The sequence below is a fragment of the Mastigoproctus giganteus genome, chromosome 9, assembly GCF_048544385.1.
Source record: "Mastigoproctus giganteus isolate SK-2022 chromosome 9, ASM4854438v1, whole genome shotgun sequence".
Lineage (NCBI taxonomy): Eukaryota > Metazoa > Arthropoda > Arachnida > Uropygi > Thelyphonidae > Mastigoproctus > Mastigoproctus giganteus.
The window spans coordinates 76,034,014-76,048,330 of NC_143583.1; the positions used below are offsets into that span (position 1 = coordinate 76,034,014).

Sequence of the window (14,317 nt, forward strand, 5' to 3'; positions counted from 1 at the left end):
TGCTTTCAATATGATGTTTTATTATTATTAAAGGTAATGACAATGGGATATAAGTTGAAATCACTTTGATTACCACCATCTGTAGTAATTGAAGATGGCATATTTTCAGAGAAATCAGAAAATAGCACATTATCAGATAAAAACAAATTAGTGCTGTATAACTGTTAACTAAATAAATTAGTTAATACATGCAGTGCATTACATTTCTAGTGATTCAATTTTTTTTTTCCTTTTCTTTTTGTTTTAAATGATATATTTTTTTCCATTTTCTGTGAATAATAGAAATGAAAAGTAAATAAAGTTACCTGTTTTGCAATTAATTACTAAGATTATAACTTTATAGATCACTTAATAAAATCCTTAGGTTTATGTTCTCTAAACTTAGCCATTTAGTTTAATTACAACTGTATAATATTTATTACTCTCCTAGTGTATTACTTTTTTTTTAGTCTCTTTTATCTCTGCATATACGTATCTCTTCACAAGTGACATGTTCACGAGTCTTGCATAACAATATGTGGATGGACAGATGGTTATGGTGAAGACGATAGGCACTTAGCAACATAAGTATATGTGAACACACTACTAAAAAATAAGTAAAAAAACATCAAACAAAACAATAACCAAACAATTAACTTGATTACTTAAAGAAAGACAGTGATAAAAGTATATTTAGTTGAATAAATTTTTGAGATGACAGCTAGTTGTGCATTTGTTATGCACCATCTTTGAATAATTCAATTTGTTGGTGAGAATTTGTTTGCTAATGCAACATTTTCTCTAATATAATTGCAGTAAAAATTTTCATTTCATAGATTTGTGGTTTAATTTATGTAATGTTTTGTTCATTATTTATATTTCTTCTGTAATGGAGAATTTTGTTTTCTTTCTTTAAGTAATTAATTTGATTGCTTGGTTATTGTTGTTATGTTTGATATGTAAATTTGATTTCTTAGTTAGTTTTTTAATTATTTTGTATTTGATTTGCCCTGCCCCAATCCTATATTACTTATTCTATACTTATTCTAGTATGCAGTTTACCAGGAGTTGAAATAGTTTGGCCAGAGTATTTATAAAGATGTGTAAGAATATCTGTTCATTTGGGCTTTCTGTTTCACCTATCACTTCACTGATAAGGATCTAAGAAGGTTCAAAATGGTCTTATGAAGGGTAGAAAATGGTTTCATGTTTTAGGCTAATAGTCAGCAATTCATAACTTGGTTATTTGGTGTCACTGATTCAGCAGGTCTTGATCTCTAGGAATATCCAAAATATATTTAGTTGGATTCAGTTTTCAAGATTGTTTTCTTTTCTTTTAATGCATGCATATTAGAATTAGTTGAGACATATGATGCAAGAAAGCAAGTTTATACAGTGTCAATCAAAAAAAAAAAAAAAAAAAAAAAAACTTCCCCTTTCATCCATCCAGTCACTCCAAATGTTTGTCAAGTTCCGCCTTGAATTTATTTAAGCTATCAACTTCCACAACAACAGATGGAACTCTGTTCCAGCGTCTTATAATGGGGGATTTTAACTTCCCAGACATTGACTGAAACTTGTGAGTTGGTCACTTGCACACTAGAAAGACTTTGTGGATTTATTGGATGATTGTTTTCTAAAGCAGCATGTTCAAGAGGCAACCAGATGGAGTAATACAATTGATCTGATTACAGCACTAATTATTCATGCATTAAGAATTTGCAGATAAAGGAACCACTAGGTGCCAGTGATCACAGTGTACTGATGTGGAATTTACTTAAAGATGTAACTACCATGAGGGGTAAAGGTAAGGTCTCAGACAGTTTTTAAATTCTACACAGTGGGGCCAACTGATGATGTTACCAACAGCAAATTCCAAATGGGAATCATTGAAAGAATTAATCGTATAAGCTGCTTTGATTCTAGGCTTTTCATACCAACTAAGAAATACTGTTCAAGGTTTAGGCCTAAATGGATGTCAGATGAGCTAATGAGACTAGTGGCAGAGAAGAAATAATACATGGGATACATATAAATTATCAGGCATCACCAAAGTCTATAGTAGATATAAGCCAGTCAGAAATCAAGTCACAAGGGAGGTTAGGCAAGAAAAGGCAGATTATGAGAAATTTTTGGCAAAGGATGCAAAGAAAAACAGCGAAGACTTCTTTACCCATGTAAACTCTAGAATGAAGGGGATGAATCAGATTGGTCCACTCGATATCAATGTTTCGCCTGTTGATGATCCTGCTCAGACAGCTGACAAAGTGAATGGGTATTTTGCATTTACATTCACACATGAGCAATTCTGTAGGGTAGTGGAGGCCAGAAGTTTATCAACTCTTACAGGGAGCTAAATGATTTTATAACAACTGAGAGCAAAGTGGAGGAGAAACTGTTGAAGTCCAACATAAGAAAGGCACCTGGGTTGGATGGGATTTATCCAGTTATATTAAATATGGCAAGAAATGATGTAAGCAAACCCTTAGCCATAATTATGAGAACATCCTAGCATTCAGGGGAGGTTTTATGGACTGGAGATGTACAAATGTATCCCCAATTCACAAAGGGAAGGGGATCAAATGGTGACATGGGTATTTACAGACCTGTTAGTTTAACGTCTCTTCTGGGGGGAAAATAAGGAGTCACTGTTTAAAGAAGCATTGCAGGACCATCTGGAGACGACTGCACTGACAGTTCAGCACAGGTTTGTTAAGGGGACATCTTGTTTGACCAATTTAATTGGATACTATGATGTAGTCACAAAAGGAACTTGATGCAAAAAATAATTTTGATATCATATACTTGGATTTCACGAAAGCGTTTGATACTATTGCACATAAAAGATTGGTATACAAATTGGAGCAGTATGATATTAAAGGCAAGTTGTTGCTAAGGATAAAGGGATGATTGAGTGGGAAATGACAGAGAGTGGTAATCAATGGACACTGCTCTTCGCGAACTATATTATTAGTGGAGTCACAGAGGGTTCTGTGACTCCACTAATACCGGTGACATGGGTATTTACAGACCTGTTAGTTTAACGTCTGTTCTGGGGAGGGGGGGGAAATAAGGAGTCACTGTTTAAAGAAGCATTGCAGGACCATCTGGAGAAGACTGCACTGATAGTTCAGCACGGGTTGCCCATTGTTGTTTTGTATATTTATCAATAATATTGATGAGATATGTCAGGTTTAATGTTGAAGTTTGTAGATGATACAAAAGTTGGCAGGGTTGTTAATGACAGAAATAACAGTATGCTACTGTAACAGGATCTAGAAAAGTTAGGCAGATGGGCTGAGAAATGGCAGTTGAAGTTTAACATTGATAACAGTTGAAGTTTAACATATGGATAGCAGTAAACCCAGAGTAACGTACCAATTGTATAGTACTACACTCAGAGTAGTGGAGAATGAAAAAGAACCTGGGGTAATTGTGCAGTCAGATATGAAGTTTTCTGAGCAGTGCAGACAGGCTACCAGAGTAGCTCATGGGGTCTTGTCAATCATATATATGAATTTTGCTAGCAGGGATAAGGAGGTGATTATTCTCTTGTATAGGGCAATGGCCACACCTTCAGTACTGTGTACAGGTCTAGAGACTTCATTTTAGGAAGGATGTAGAGCAAGCTGGAACAAGTACAGAGAAGGGCAACGAGATTGGTAAGGGGAACAAAGGGCGACTCTTACCAAGAAAGGCTTAAGTTCTGCAAATTGCAGTGTCTGGAGACTAAGCACCAGAGAGGTGATCTAATCGAGGTGTATAAGACCTTGAATGGTTTAAGCAAGCTCAATGCTGATGGGAATTTTTCTCTTGCTCAGATTATACACCTGAGGGGAGATGTGCAGAAATTTGCCTTTAGCCAGCAGGTAGTTGATAGCTTAATAAATTCAAGGAAGAATTGGACAAACGTTTGGAGCAAATGGATGGGTAAAATGGGAAGTTTTTTTTTTTTTTTTTGGATCATATGCCTCTACTAATACTAATTTCCCCAGGGGTTCACATCTGGTGAGTATGGGCTTGGCACACCCAGGGTCCCCAGCTGGATATCATCATTCTTCTCTTTCTTGGTGAGTCCCTTCTACTTCTCTCTCTATTGGGGTAATTCAGAATTTTTTTTTTTTTGGCTGGTGCAGCATAAGCCTTAGGCTTCCTTGCACCATATCGCTAATAATAATAATGTTGTGCATTTTTTTCACTCCCCTTCTTTTTAGTGTTAAATTAAGCAAAGAATTCTTTTAATCTGCTTAGCCTGCCTAAACTACTTAATAGCTTGATTGATGACTAATTTATACTGGCTGTCAGCTTCTGTGTTCTTCATAATTTATAATCACTGCCCGCATTTTTTTTTATCTGTCACTAATCTCATCTGTTAATCTCAGATCCATTTAGATCTGAGATTAACAGATCTAAATGGATTAAGAGATCTAAACCTTGAATAATATCTCTTAGTTGGTACCTTAATAGCTTATATGTGATTACTTCTCTGAAACATTTCCCATTTAGCATTTCAAGCTGTTAATAGCAGTTGGTCACACTGGAAAGAAAAAACAAAAACGCTTTTGTGTTTTCTTTCCACTTTCATAAATTCAGTCACAGTATGTTTCAACGGTGGACAATATTAATTAAAGCTGCTGGCTTTGTCAATTCTATTTTGTGACAATTTGGTAGAAATTTTTGTTCCGGCATACAAAACATTACTAAATAGTGAAAACTGCAGATCTAAAATCATGATGATGTGCTACTGTATGATGTTATATTTAATTTGGCACTGCTTTATTTCAATTCTCTATTGGAATATTGTTAAAAAAAAAATAAAATGAATGATTTTCAAGAACCTGTTGTCAGTGCAACTATACAGCTTGTATTGTATTCAAACTATACAGCTTGAATTTAAAAAAATATATATACAGTAATAAACCCTCAACTAATCCGGGGTAATAGGGGGGAGAGGTCATCCAGATTACACGAGAATCTGGATTAGTGAAGCAAAAGATAACCCTAAAAGACAAAAAAAAAGAAAAAAAAACTTAGACCACAAATAAATGGAAAATTTAATATTATAGGCAGTGCTGATGAAAATAAATAAAACCAAATCACTGGTGTAGAGCCTTTATTTAAAAACTATAAAAAGACAATAGTTTTATTGCTAATTGTCTTTTTATACAATTATCAGGTGGCGCTGGTGTCGCACAACAATGCAACTTGATCATTGCTGTGAATACCACTTAAATACAGCTTCTTCCAGCAACACTTCTTTTGGCATTTTTAATGTCTCTCTATTTAATACACTGCTTTTATTATTCCCCACATTGAATTTTAAACGAAATGTCTTTATAGATTCTCTTTGTTTTTTAATATGTGATACAGCCTGTTGGCCAATACCAAATTCTTCAGCAATTTTTTTTTTCCCCAGGTACATCATTTTCAAGTTAATGATAGTTAAAGTAAAGTGTTTTCTTTTTATTTCCCTTTTTAATTCTTTAGAACCCATAATTATATAAAATATGTTAATTTATGTACATATATACATATAAAGAAGAATGCAAATGAAGTGATATAAGCACTAGCATCTGTCCGACTCAGAATCAATAACTATATTGAACAACACACAAGACAATGTAATGTATGTTCCAACTCTCTCTCTGCACAGTCAATCAGCATGCAGTGAGAGTTACTCATCTGCCTTCCTAAATCCTGTGTGTCTTTCAAAGTACTCAACTACGAACAGAATTTTCAAATTTTGATCTAAATTAGCGAGGGTTTACTGTATATATATATTACAAGCTGACCTAACCTGGCAGGTAAGATTTAGAGTAAAGTCTCATTTCTGATATGTGATCCAAGTAGATAGCTGAGTGCAACAAAGTTTAGTTATAAAGGTCAAAAATAAGGTCGCAGTTTAATGTTCAGTGGCTGGTTTATTTAATCAGTAAATTACCTTCCTAGTGATGTGCTTCTTATTTAGTTCTCTCATTTATACCACAGTTCAAATTATATGTCAAAAACAAGCAATGAATAGATATGGGGGGAGAGAATTCCTACATCTGGAGTTGATCTTGTATACCTTTTTATACATTATGCTAGTAATTCAACTGTTCTGGTTGTGCTTATAATACCCTGATTTACAATGTCATTTAGCCAGTTAATCAACTGAAGTGCAAGTGCTTCAAATGGTTAATTACATATTTAAAAATTAACTCATTAAATTCTGATTAACATCATAAACTTGATTTCTAGTTGGGACTTTGCAAATGATATTTGATTTATCTTTGTAGATGTAAAACTCAAGGCCGATATCATGAAAAAACACATATTCAAAAACAGTTCTGATAATGTATAATATATTAATTTTAACCATGTATATTTAGTTCAAAAAATTAGCTTTAAATGAAAGATAATCTAAACAGCATTTCCAAACTGGGGGGGCACTAGGACCATTCCAAAAATTGGGACAATCCTAGAAAAACAGGATGAATGGTCACCTTATGTATACCAAAATGCATCTAATTTAACTAAAAAATAAAATAAAAAGTTTTTGCTAGATAGAGATTTTATAGTCTTTACTGCATTGAAAGAGAATGATCACTTAATCAAGCCAATATGATGAAATAATATCAGATTTAAACAATTGTAACATAATTTAACAGTTTATAATACTGAATGCCAAGATAACTAATATGTTAATTGGCAATAAAATTATAATTTATCTTACAAGAGGAAAATTACCACACGTTAAGTTTTACCAATAACAATTCCAAAATTACTGAATTCCTGCAATAATTTGGGAAAGGACAAAACAAACTTATACAACTACAAGTTATTTTTTAATGGAACCATTCAGCTTAAATTATTCAAGAGGGGCAGTGTCAGAAGTAGAAAGTTGAAAAAAATGTTTTGGTTTATAGTTACATGCCTCTGCACATGCAGAAAATTTAGTAGACAGTCTGCTAAATTTTCTACATGTTCAAGAGGTATGTAAGTGAAAACAAAAAGCTACTGTTAAAAAAGAAAGACAATGTGAGTTTTGCTTAAATAACAGAAAACAACTTGGTTATTAATATCAGAACAAATTACATTACAAAATTTGAGGTTACTCAAAGAATGAAACTAAGATTAACCAAGCAGTGGTGATGGTGCCTAGTTTGACAGGCTCCTCAATGAAATTCAGTTTTTTTTTGCCATGTTTCCATATAAATATATGCATAAGCACCTACATCTTCACCATGTCTGTCTGTCTGCCTGTCCTGTCTATTCATCTGCATATAACAACTTGACTCCCAGTGGACGGATTTTCATAAAATTTTTTATTTAGTTCCTTTAGGAAGATTTGTCATACCATCACAATTTTCATTAAAATCAGACTAACAGAAATCCAGCAATTATTATTATTATTTTTTCATACAAACTGTAATGAAAAACGAAATTCATATTATTAACACAGTTTTAATGAAGCATTATTAGCCTTAGACAGTCTGTGCACACTTTGCATGTATTGTTATCTAAGATTTGTGAATATGGTGTCATTTGTGAAGATATATATATAATTTCTATTAATATTAAATTAAATTAAGTAAGTATAAATAGCTATGAAAGTTATACAAGGTGCCAGTAAATATAAGGGTGAGGAAAGAAGAAAAAGAATAGTAGATTAGTGAAAGGTGAAAGAATGTTAATATCTTAGAGGTTATGATGAATTAAGTAAATTATGGGCTGAATTGCAAAGCCAATTTAAAGTGGGGGAAATGTAAAGTAAAATTAGTACAACAAAAATTGCAAATAAAAATGAAAATAAAATGAAAATGGTAATAAAAATAAAATGGAAATGGTATATATTATATATATAGAGAGAGAGAGGAGGAGGAGACAAGACTTAAAAAAGTACATAGGAGAAGAGTAATAAATATTATGCAGTTTTAATTAAAATAAATGGCTAAGTTTAGGGAATGTAAAACTATAGAGTTTATAAAAGTTATAATCTTAGTAATTAACTGACAAGAAGATAACTATACTTACTTTTCACTTCTATTAATTACAGAGTATGAAAAAAAAATTAAAAAAAAAATAATAATAATAAATAATAATTTAAGAAAAAAAATCAAATGGTTTGAATTTTTTGTTTCAGTTCTCTGAACATGCAGAAGATTTAGTGTAGTCTTCAAAATTTTCTAAATGTTCAAAAGGTACGTAACTGAAAACAAAAAGCTACTATTAAAAAAGAAAGAAATTGAGTTTTGCTTAAATAACAAAAAAAAAGACTTAGTTGCCATATTAGTAGAGATTATAATAATAGTAATAGCCATATAGTGCAAGGAAGCCACAGGCTTTTGCTGAACAGGCAAAAAAAAAAAAAAAAAACCTCCAATCAAGTAGATAAGAAAACACAAATTATATGCTTCCCTCCTCACACAGGTAAATATCCAGTAGACCTTTGAATCTATTCAAACTGTCAGCCTCAACTATCTGCAAGGGCAATTTGCTTTAGCTATCAATGACTCAAGGCTAAAAGAAATTTTCTACAATCTAATCTAAACCTCAAAGCCCTGTAATTTGAATTTACGACCATAGTTCTAGAATTGTTTAGAACAGTGAGAATTCTACCTTCATTCATTTTACTAATCCCTCTCAGAGTCTTATAAACTTCAATCAGGTCACCTCTGAGATGCCTGGTTGCCAAGTTCTGTAACCCACATAATCAGAGTCTCATATGGTCGTCCTTCTGCCGATCTACAATCCGAGTTACCCATCTTTGGACCCTTTCGAGAAGTTCAAATGTCTCTTTTTTCAGATGAGGTCTTCATACTTGAACACAGTATTCCAAATGTGGTCTTACAATTGCCTTATACAGTAGGATTATGACCTCCCTATCTCTACAGAATAGCATTTAGATTACAAAATATATAGGATTAGATTACAAAATTCGAGGCTGATCAAAGAATGAAACTAAGATTAACCAGGCAATGAAGACATTGCCTGGTCTTACCAGCCTCTCAGCAAAATATCTATTGTGTATCAATTGCCAGTTCAAGATTAGCAGCTATAATGCTATCTTCCTCATTGTACATACAGACTAACTGGAGAAGTAGTTTTGGAAGTAACACATTGCTTACTCAAAATTATGGATGAGTCTGGCAGACTCAACACTACCTTTTTTTTTTTTTTTTTTGATATAATTTTTGCCTCAAGCTTTGTCTAAAGAAGTTTGGTTCTCCTTGACAGACAGCTGATAGCATGAAAAGTTAGATAATATTTGTTTTATGCTTGAATCCTATAAAATTGGTTTCTTGTCTGTTATTATTTATTTATTTAAAAAAAAAAAAACATACTTTATCAAGTGTATAAGCACATATTGGAGAATAAGAAGAAATAATAAAGTAAATACAGTAATGAAAGAATTCAAATATAAAATAGAGTAACAATAATACCTAGAACATGAACACACACATGCATGCATGCAACATGTATTCTGAGTGAAAATGTGTGTGCATATGTATTGTGAATGTTTGAGTACTTAATTTTATAAACTTGAGAGTAGAAGAAACTAATAGTTTCATGTTTATATTTTACTTTTATAAAGTTAATTTTTTTTTTTTTTCTGGAGAATTAATGAAAATTGTTTTACTGAAAACAAGGTGCAAAAAAAAAAAAAAAAAAAAAAACACAACCAATTTTTAATTTTCACTAAAAATAAATAAAATTTTACACTTAATATATACGTATTGTAATTCATTGATAAAAAAAGAAAAGTTGGTATACTTCAAGCAGAATTCAAAAAAACTTTTTCAGAAATTGGTAAAAAAAAAAAAAAAATTTGTCAGATCCCATGTTATAGTTATTATCACAATTGGTGGTGTCACTGCTGCCTGGTTAAACCACTATATATATAAATAAAATTAAGTCTAGCCATGGTTATATAAACATTAACAGTTTTTTTTTTAAATTATTCATTGGTTCTGATGTAAGTTTAAGCAATTAAAATGCTATATTATATGATAAAACAGCAGCAAAGTAGTTGAACAATAATGTGGGCTACCAAATTAAAATTGTACAATTTTTTAAATATTCCTAACACAGCCTACAAATTTTGTTAACAAAATAATATATTCAGAAACCATACAGTTTATAGAAAAAAAATAGTATGACCTCCTGTAATACTTGTATTTAATATTTATACCTACTTCAGTTGGTTATTTTAATAGAACAAATACACAATTTAAAAACAACGAGTAACATGTAAACTGCTCAAGAACAAGAATGTGCCCTGAGATGCAATCTTCTAATCATGAACAACCAATCATACTACAATATAATCTGATCTAGCATCAAATTATTAACTAAGTTTAGCTTTCATCATCCCATAAAATTAGCACATCCCAAGACCATAAAATTCCTGAAACTTAAATTTTCAGTACAGTTTATAAATAACATAATTTTATCCTCACTCATCTTTCTTGATCTCTATAGTCATTGCAAAATTAATCTCTTTAATTAAAAATTCTCTTATCGTAATCCATTTTTAAACTAAGCTTGTATGGGTCAGCATTTTAATTAAGTATCAGTAAGAATAAGAGTTAAATCAGTACAAGTTCATATATATATATATATATATATATATATATATATATTATTTTTTTGTGCAACCTCTATCAATTTATAGAAAAATCTGGTTTTGTTAAGAAAAACTAAACAATGGAATGAGAAAAAAAAACAAAACAAAAACATTATACTTCTGTAAAAATAAAGTACCAAAGGATTCAATAAATGAAAATGTGAAAACAAGTTGTGGAAGCTAAACATATATGAATAAAAACACAATAATAAGAAATAATGTATATGTAACAAATGAAAAACAGTTGAAAGTGCATGTTATTATTATTAACAATGAAGTACAAAACTATTACAGTTTTTCTAACCACAATAAAGTGACAATGTAATCTGAATGAACATTTTTTTTTTTTTTAAGGGATGAATCATAAACAAGTATGATGTTTGTGATACAGTAAAACCTCACCAATTCAGAGCCTCTATAATTCAGGCTATCTAATAGAGATTTTTCATAAACAAGAATTTAATGATGCAATTCTCAACTTTTATTCAGAATGTTTTCAAAATAAGTCATCCAAAAAGAAAAATTAAATGCAAATGACAGCATTAGACATTTTTATTCTCAGATAGTGCCCCTTCATATCCTTCTGATGAAATTTTATCAGCGAAGATGACAATATCAAGTGCTTTTTCTTACCTCTGATCCATAGCTACCAACAACTTACGGATCAGGAATTACAGTCAAATTGTAAATGTTTATATCGAAGAAAACTAATGAAGTGGTTTTTTTTTTTTTGAAAAGAAAAGAAAAGGCAGTGGCCAGTATTAAAAATTATAATATAAAATGTGCTATTTACAACTGGGCTACAAATCAGAATGAAGTACAGCAGAATACAATAGTAAGTGCATGGAAAAAGTTATTAAATGATGATGATGATGTTCTTTTACTTAGATAAAATCCAAGATAAAGATTGCTAAAGTATGTCGCCTAACAGCAGTGAAAAGAATATTAATTTGGCGATGTAAGAATGTGGCTGGATGACTTGAATTGAAATTGAATATACTTCTATGCTCTAAGAGTGTGGAGCATACTAGCTCCCAACATCTGTGCACACTTCAAGTGAAAAACTTAGTTCAGTACTACAGGATCTTTACACAAGAAATTTTTTTCCAGGATAAAGAATACCATTCAATTCTTTAAAAAATACCATAACAAAAAATACCATACAATTTCAGAAAGTTTACTTAGATATAGATTCCATCTATAAAATTTGTAGTTTAAAAAAAATCATATTATTTGTAATATATTTGGATTTGAACTTTTTATATTCTCTTTTAAATATACACATTTTCACAATTTTAGTTATTTTTTTATTTTTAACATATTTGTGCACTAATACCATCTAAATAAATATGTGCTACTGGATTGTGAATAAATTTGCTTGTTTTATTGGATTATAACATGAAAATATTTACATATAATTACAGTCATAGTCATATTCTATAATTCAGACTGCCTTTTCCCAGTCCAAATTAGTGAGGTTCTACTGTCCTATATTCTCACTATAATAAATTCATATTTACTTGCACTGTTTGGTTCTTTTTGTGCATTCTTCATTTGCTATTTATAAGGCTTTAAGAAAAATCTGTATGATCCTATTTGTGGTTCTAAAAGTAAAAAAAAAAAAAAAATATATATATATATATATAAAGTTAATATTAAGTGAGTTAGGAGCAATAAAGGAAAAAATTTTGACAATTTTTCAAAGTGGCAATTTTTTTTATTATCTTATTCTTTGGCAGTCATATATATATATGGACCATATGGCTACCAGAACTATGCTGTTTACTGCTACCACCAATTCAATTTTTGTAAGAAAGTAATGCAATTTCAACCACTCACCATTATACAGTATGAAATCTACAGCCTCCATTCTAGAGTGTATCACTATTAAGATCTAACCAGTATTTATAATACAACATACTATAATATTTCAGCATTATTTTTTGTGTTGTTTTTTCTCTAGAAAGTCTGGTAACTGAAATACTATGAGCTTCTGATATGCTATGACTTCTTCAGTCATAGCATCTTAAAAAGATAGCTGGTGATCGCCAATGTATTTTTGTTTTATGATTTATATATAGTAGTAGTAGTAGTAGTGGCACATGATGCAAGAAAGCAAGTGTAGGAGCTTATGCAGCATCAGCCAAAAAAAAAAAAAAAAAAAAAAATCATCACGCCATTGCCTCCAAATGCCTGTCCAGTTCCTCCTTAAATTTATTTAACCTATCAACTTCCACAACGACAGATGGAAGTTTGTTCCAGCAATTAACCACCCGCTGGCTAAAGGCAAATTTCCGCACATCTATTCTACATCTGTCCTTTCTTAATTTGAACTTATGTCCCCGTAGGTTCGTAATCTGAACAAGTGGAAGGATCCCATCAGAATTCAGCGTGCTCAACCCATTCAAGGCCTTATAGACCTCAATCAGATCACCGCGCAGGTGCCTAGTCTCCAGCCACTGCAATTTGCAGAACTTAAGCCTCTCTTGGTAAGAGAATCCCTTCATTCCCCTCACCAATCGTGTTGCTCTTCTCTGTACACGCTCAAGCAAATCTACATCCTTCCTAAAATGAGGCCTCCAGACCTGTACGCAGTACTCAAGGCGTGGCCTGACCATTGCCTTATACAGAGGGACAATCACCTCCTTTTCCCTGCTAGCAAAATTCCTATATATCATTGACAAAACCCCATGACCTGCCCTAGCAGCCTGTCTGCATTGCTCAGAAAACTTCATATCTGACTGCACAATTACTCCCAGGTCTTTTTCATTTTCTACCACCTTAAGTGTAGTACCACACAGTTGGTACGTTTCTCTGGGGTTACTTCTACCCATATGCAGTACTTTGCATTTGTCAAGGTTGAACTTCAGTTGCCACTTCTTAGCCCATCTGCCCAAATTATCTAGATCCTGTTGCAGTAGCACACTGCCATTACTGTCATTAACAACCCTGCCAACCTTTGTGTCATCTGCAAACTTCGACATTAAGCCTGATATACCTTCATCAATATCATTGATAAATACACAAAACAACAGTGGACCCAACACCGAACCCTGTGGGACTCCACTAATAACATTAGTCCATGAAGAGCAGCACCCATTGATTACCACCCTCTGTCTTCTCCCACTTAACCATCCTTTTATCCATTGTAGCAACTTACCCTTAATACCATTCTGCTCCAATTTGTACAGTAGTCTTCCATGCGCAACAGTGTCAAAAGCTTTCCTGAAATCCAAGTATATGATATCAAAATTATTTTTCGCATCCAGTTCCTTTGTGACCACTTCATAATAACCAATCAAATTTGTCAGACAAGACTTTCCCTTAACAAACCCATGCTGTTTGAATTATTGCTGCAGTCTTGTCTAGATGATCCTGCAATGCATCTTTAACCAGTGACTCCATTATTTTACCCGGAACAGAAGTTAAACTAACTGGTCTGTAATTACTCGTGTCACCCTTCGATCCACCTTTGTGAATTGGGGACACATTTGCACATCTCCAGTCCGTGGGGACCTCCCCTGAGTCCAAGGATGCTCTCATAATTATGGCTAAGGGTTTGCTTAGTTGCTTTGCCGCCTCCTTTAAAATAACTGGATAGATCCCATCCACCCCAGGTGCCTTTCTTATGTTTAACTTCAACAATTTCTCCTCCACTTTGCTCTCAGTTATTACAAAATCATTAAGCACACTGCTACAATTTGATAACCTTCTTCCATTTTCAAACTG

At 32.2% G+C, this 14,317-nt stretch overlaps 1 protein-coding gene across 1 annotated transcript in view; it reads right to left on the minus strand.

Moving 5' to 3' along the window:
• Positions 1-445: 445 nt before the first annotated feature.
• The window catches only part of LOC150080467 (transcription factor CP2-like protein 1), a 442,462-nt gene continuing 428,590 nt past the window's right edge, over positions 446-14,317 (minus strand). Inside the window, exon 19 of the mRNA XM_090380701.1 lies at positions 446-585. Within this exon, the coding sequence (XP_090236827.1) occupies positions 446-585 (140 nt within the window). The remainder of the gene's footprint in view (positions 586-14,317) is intronic.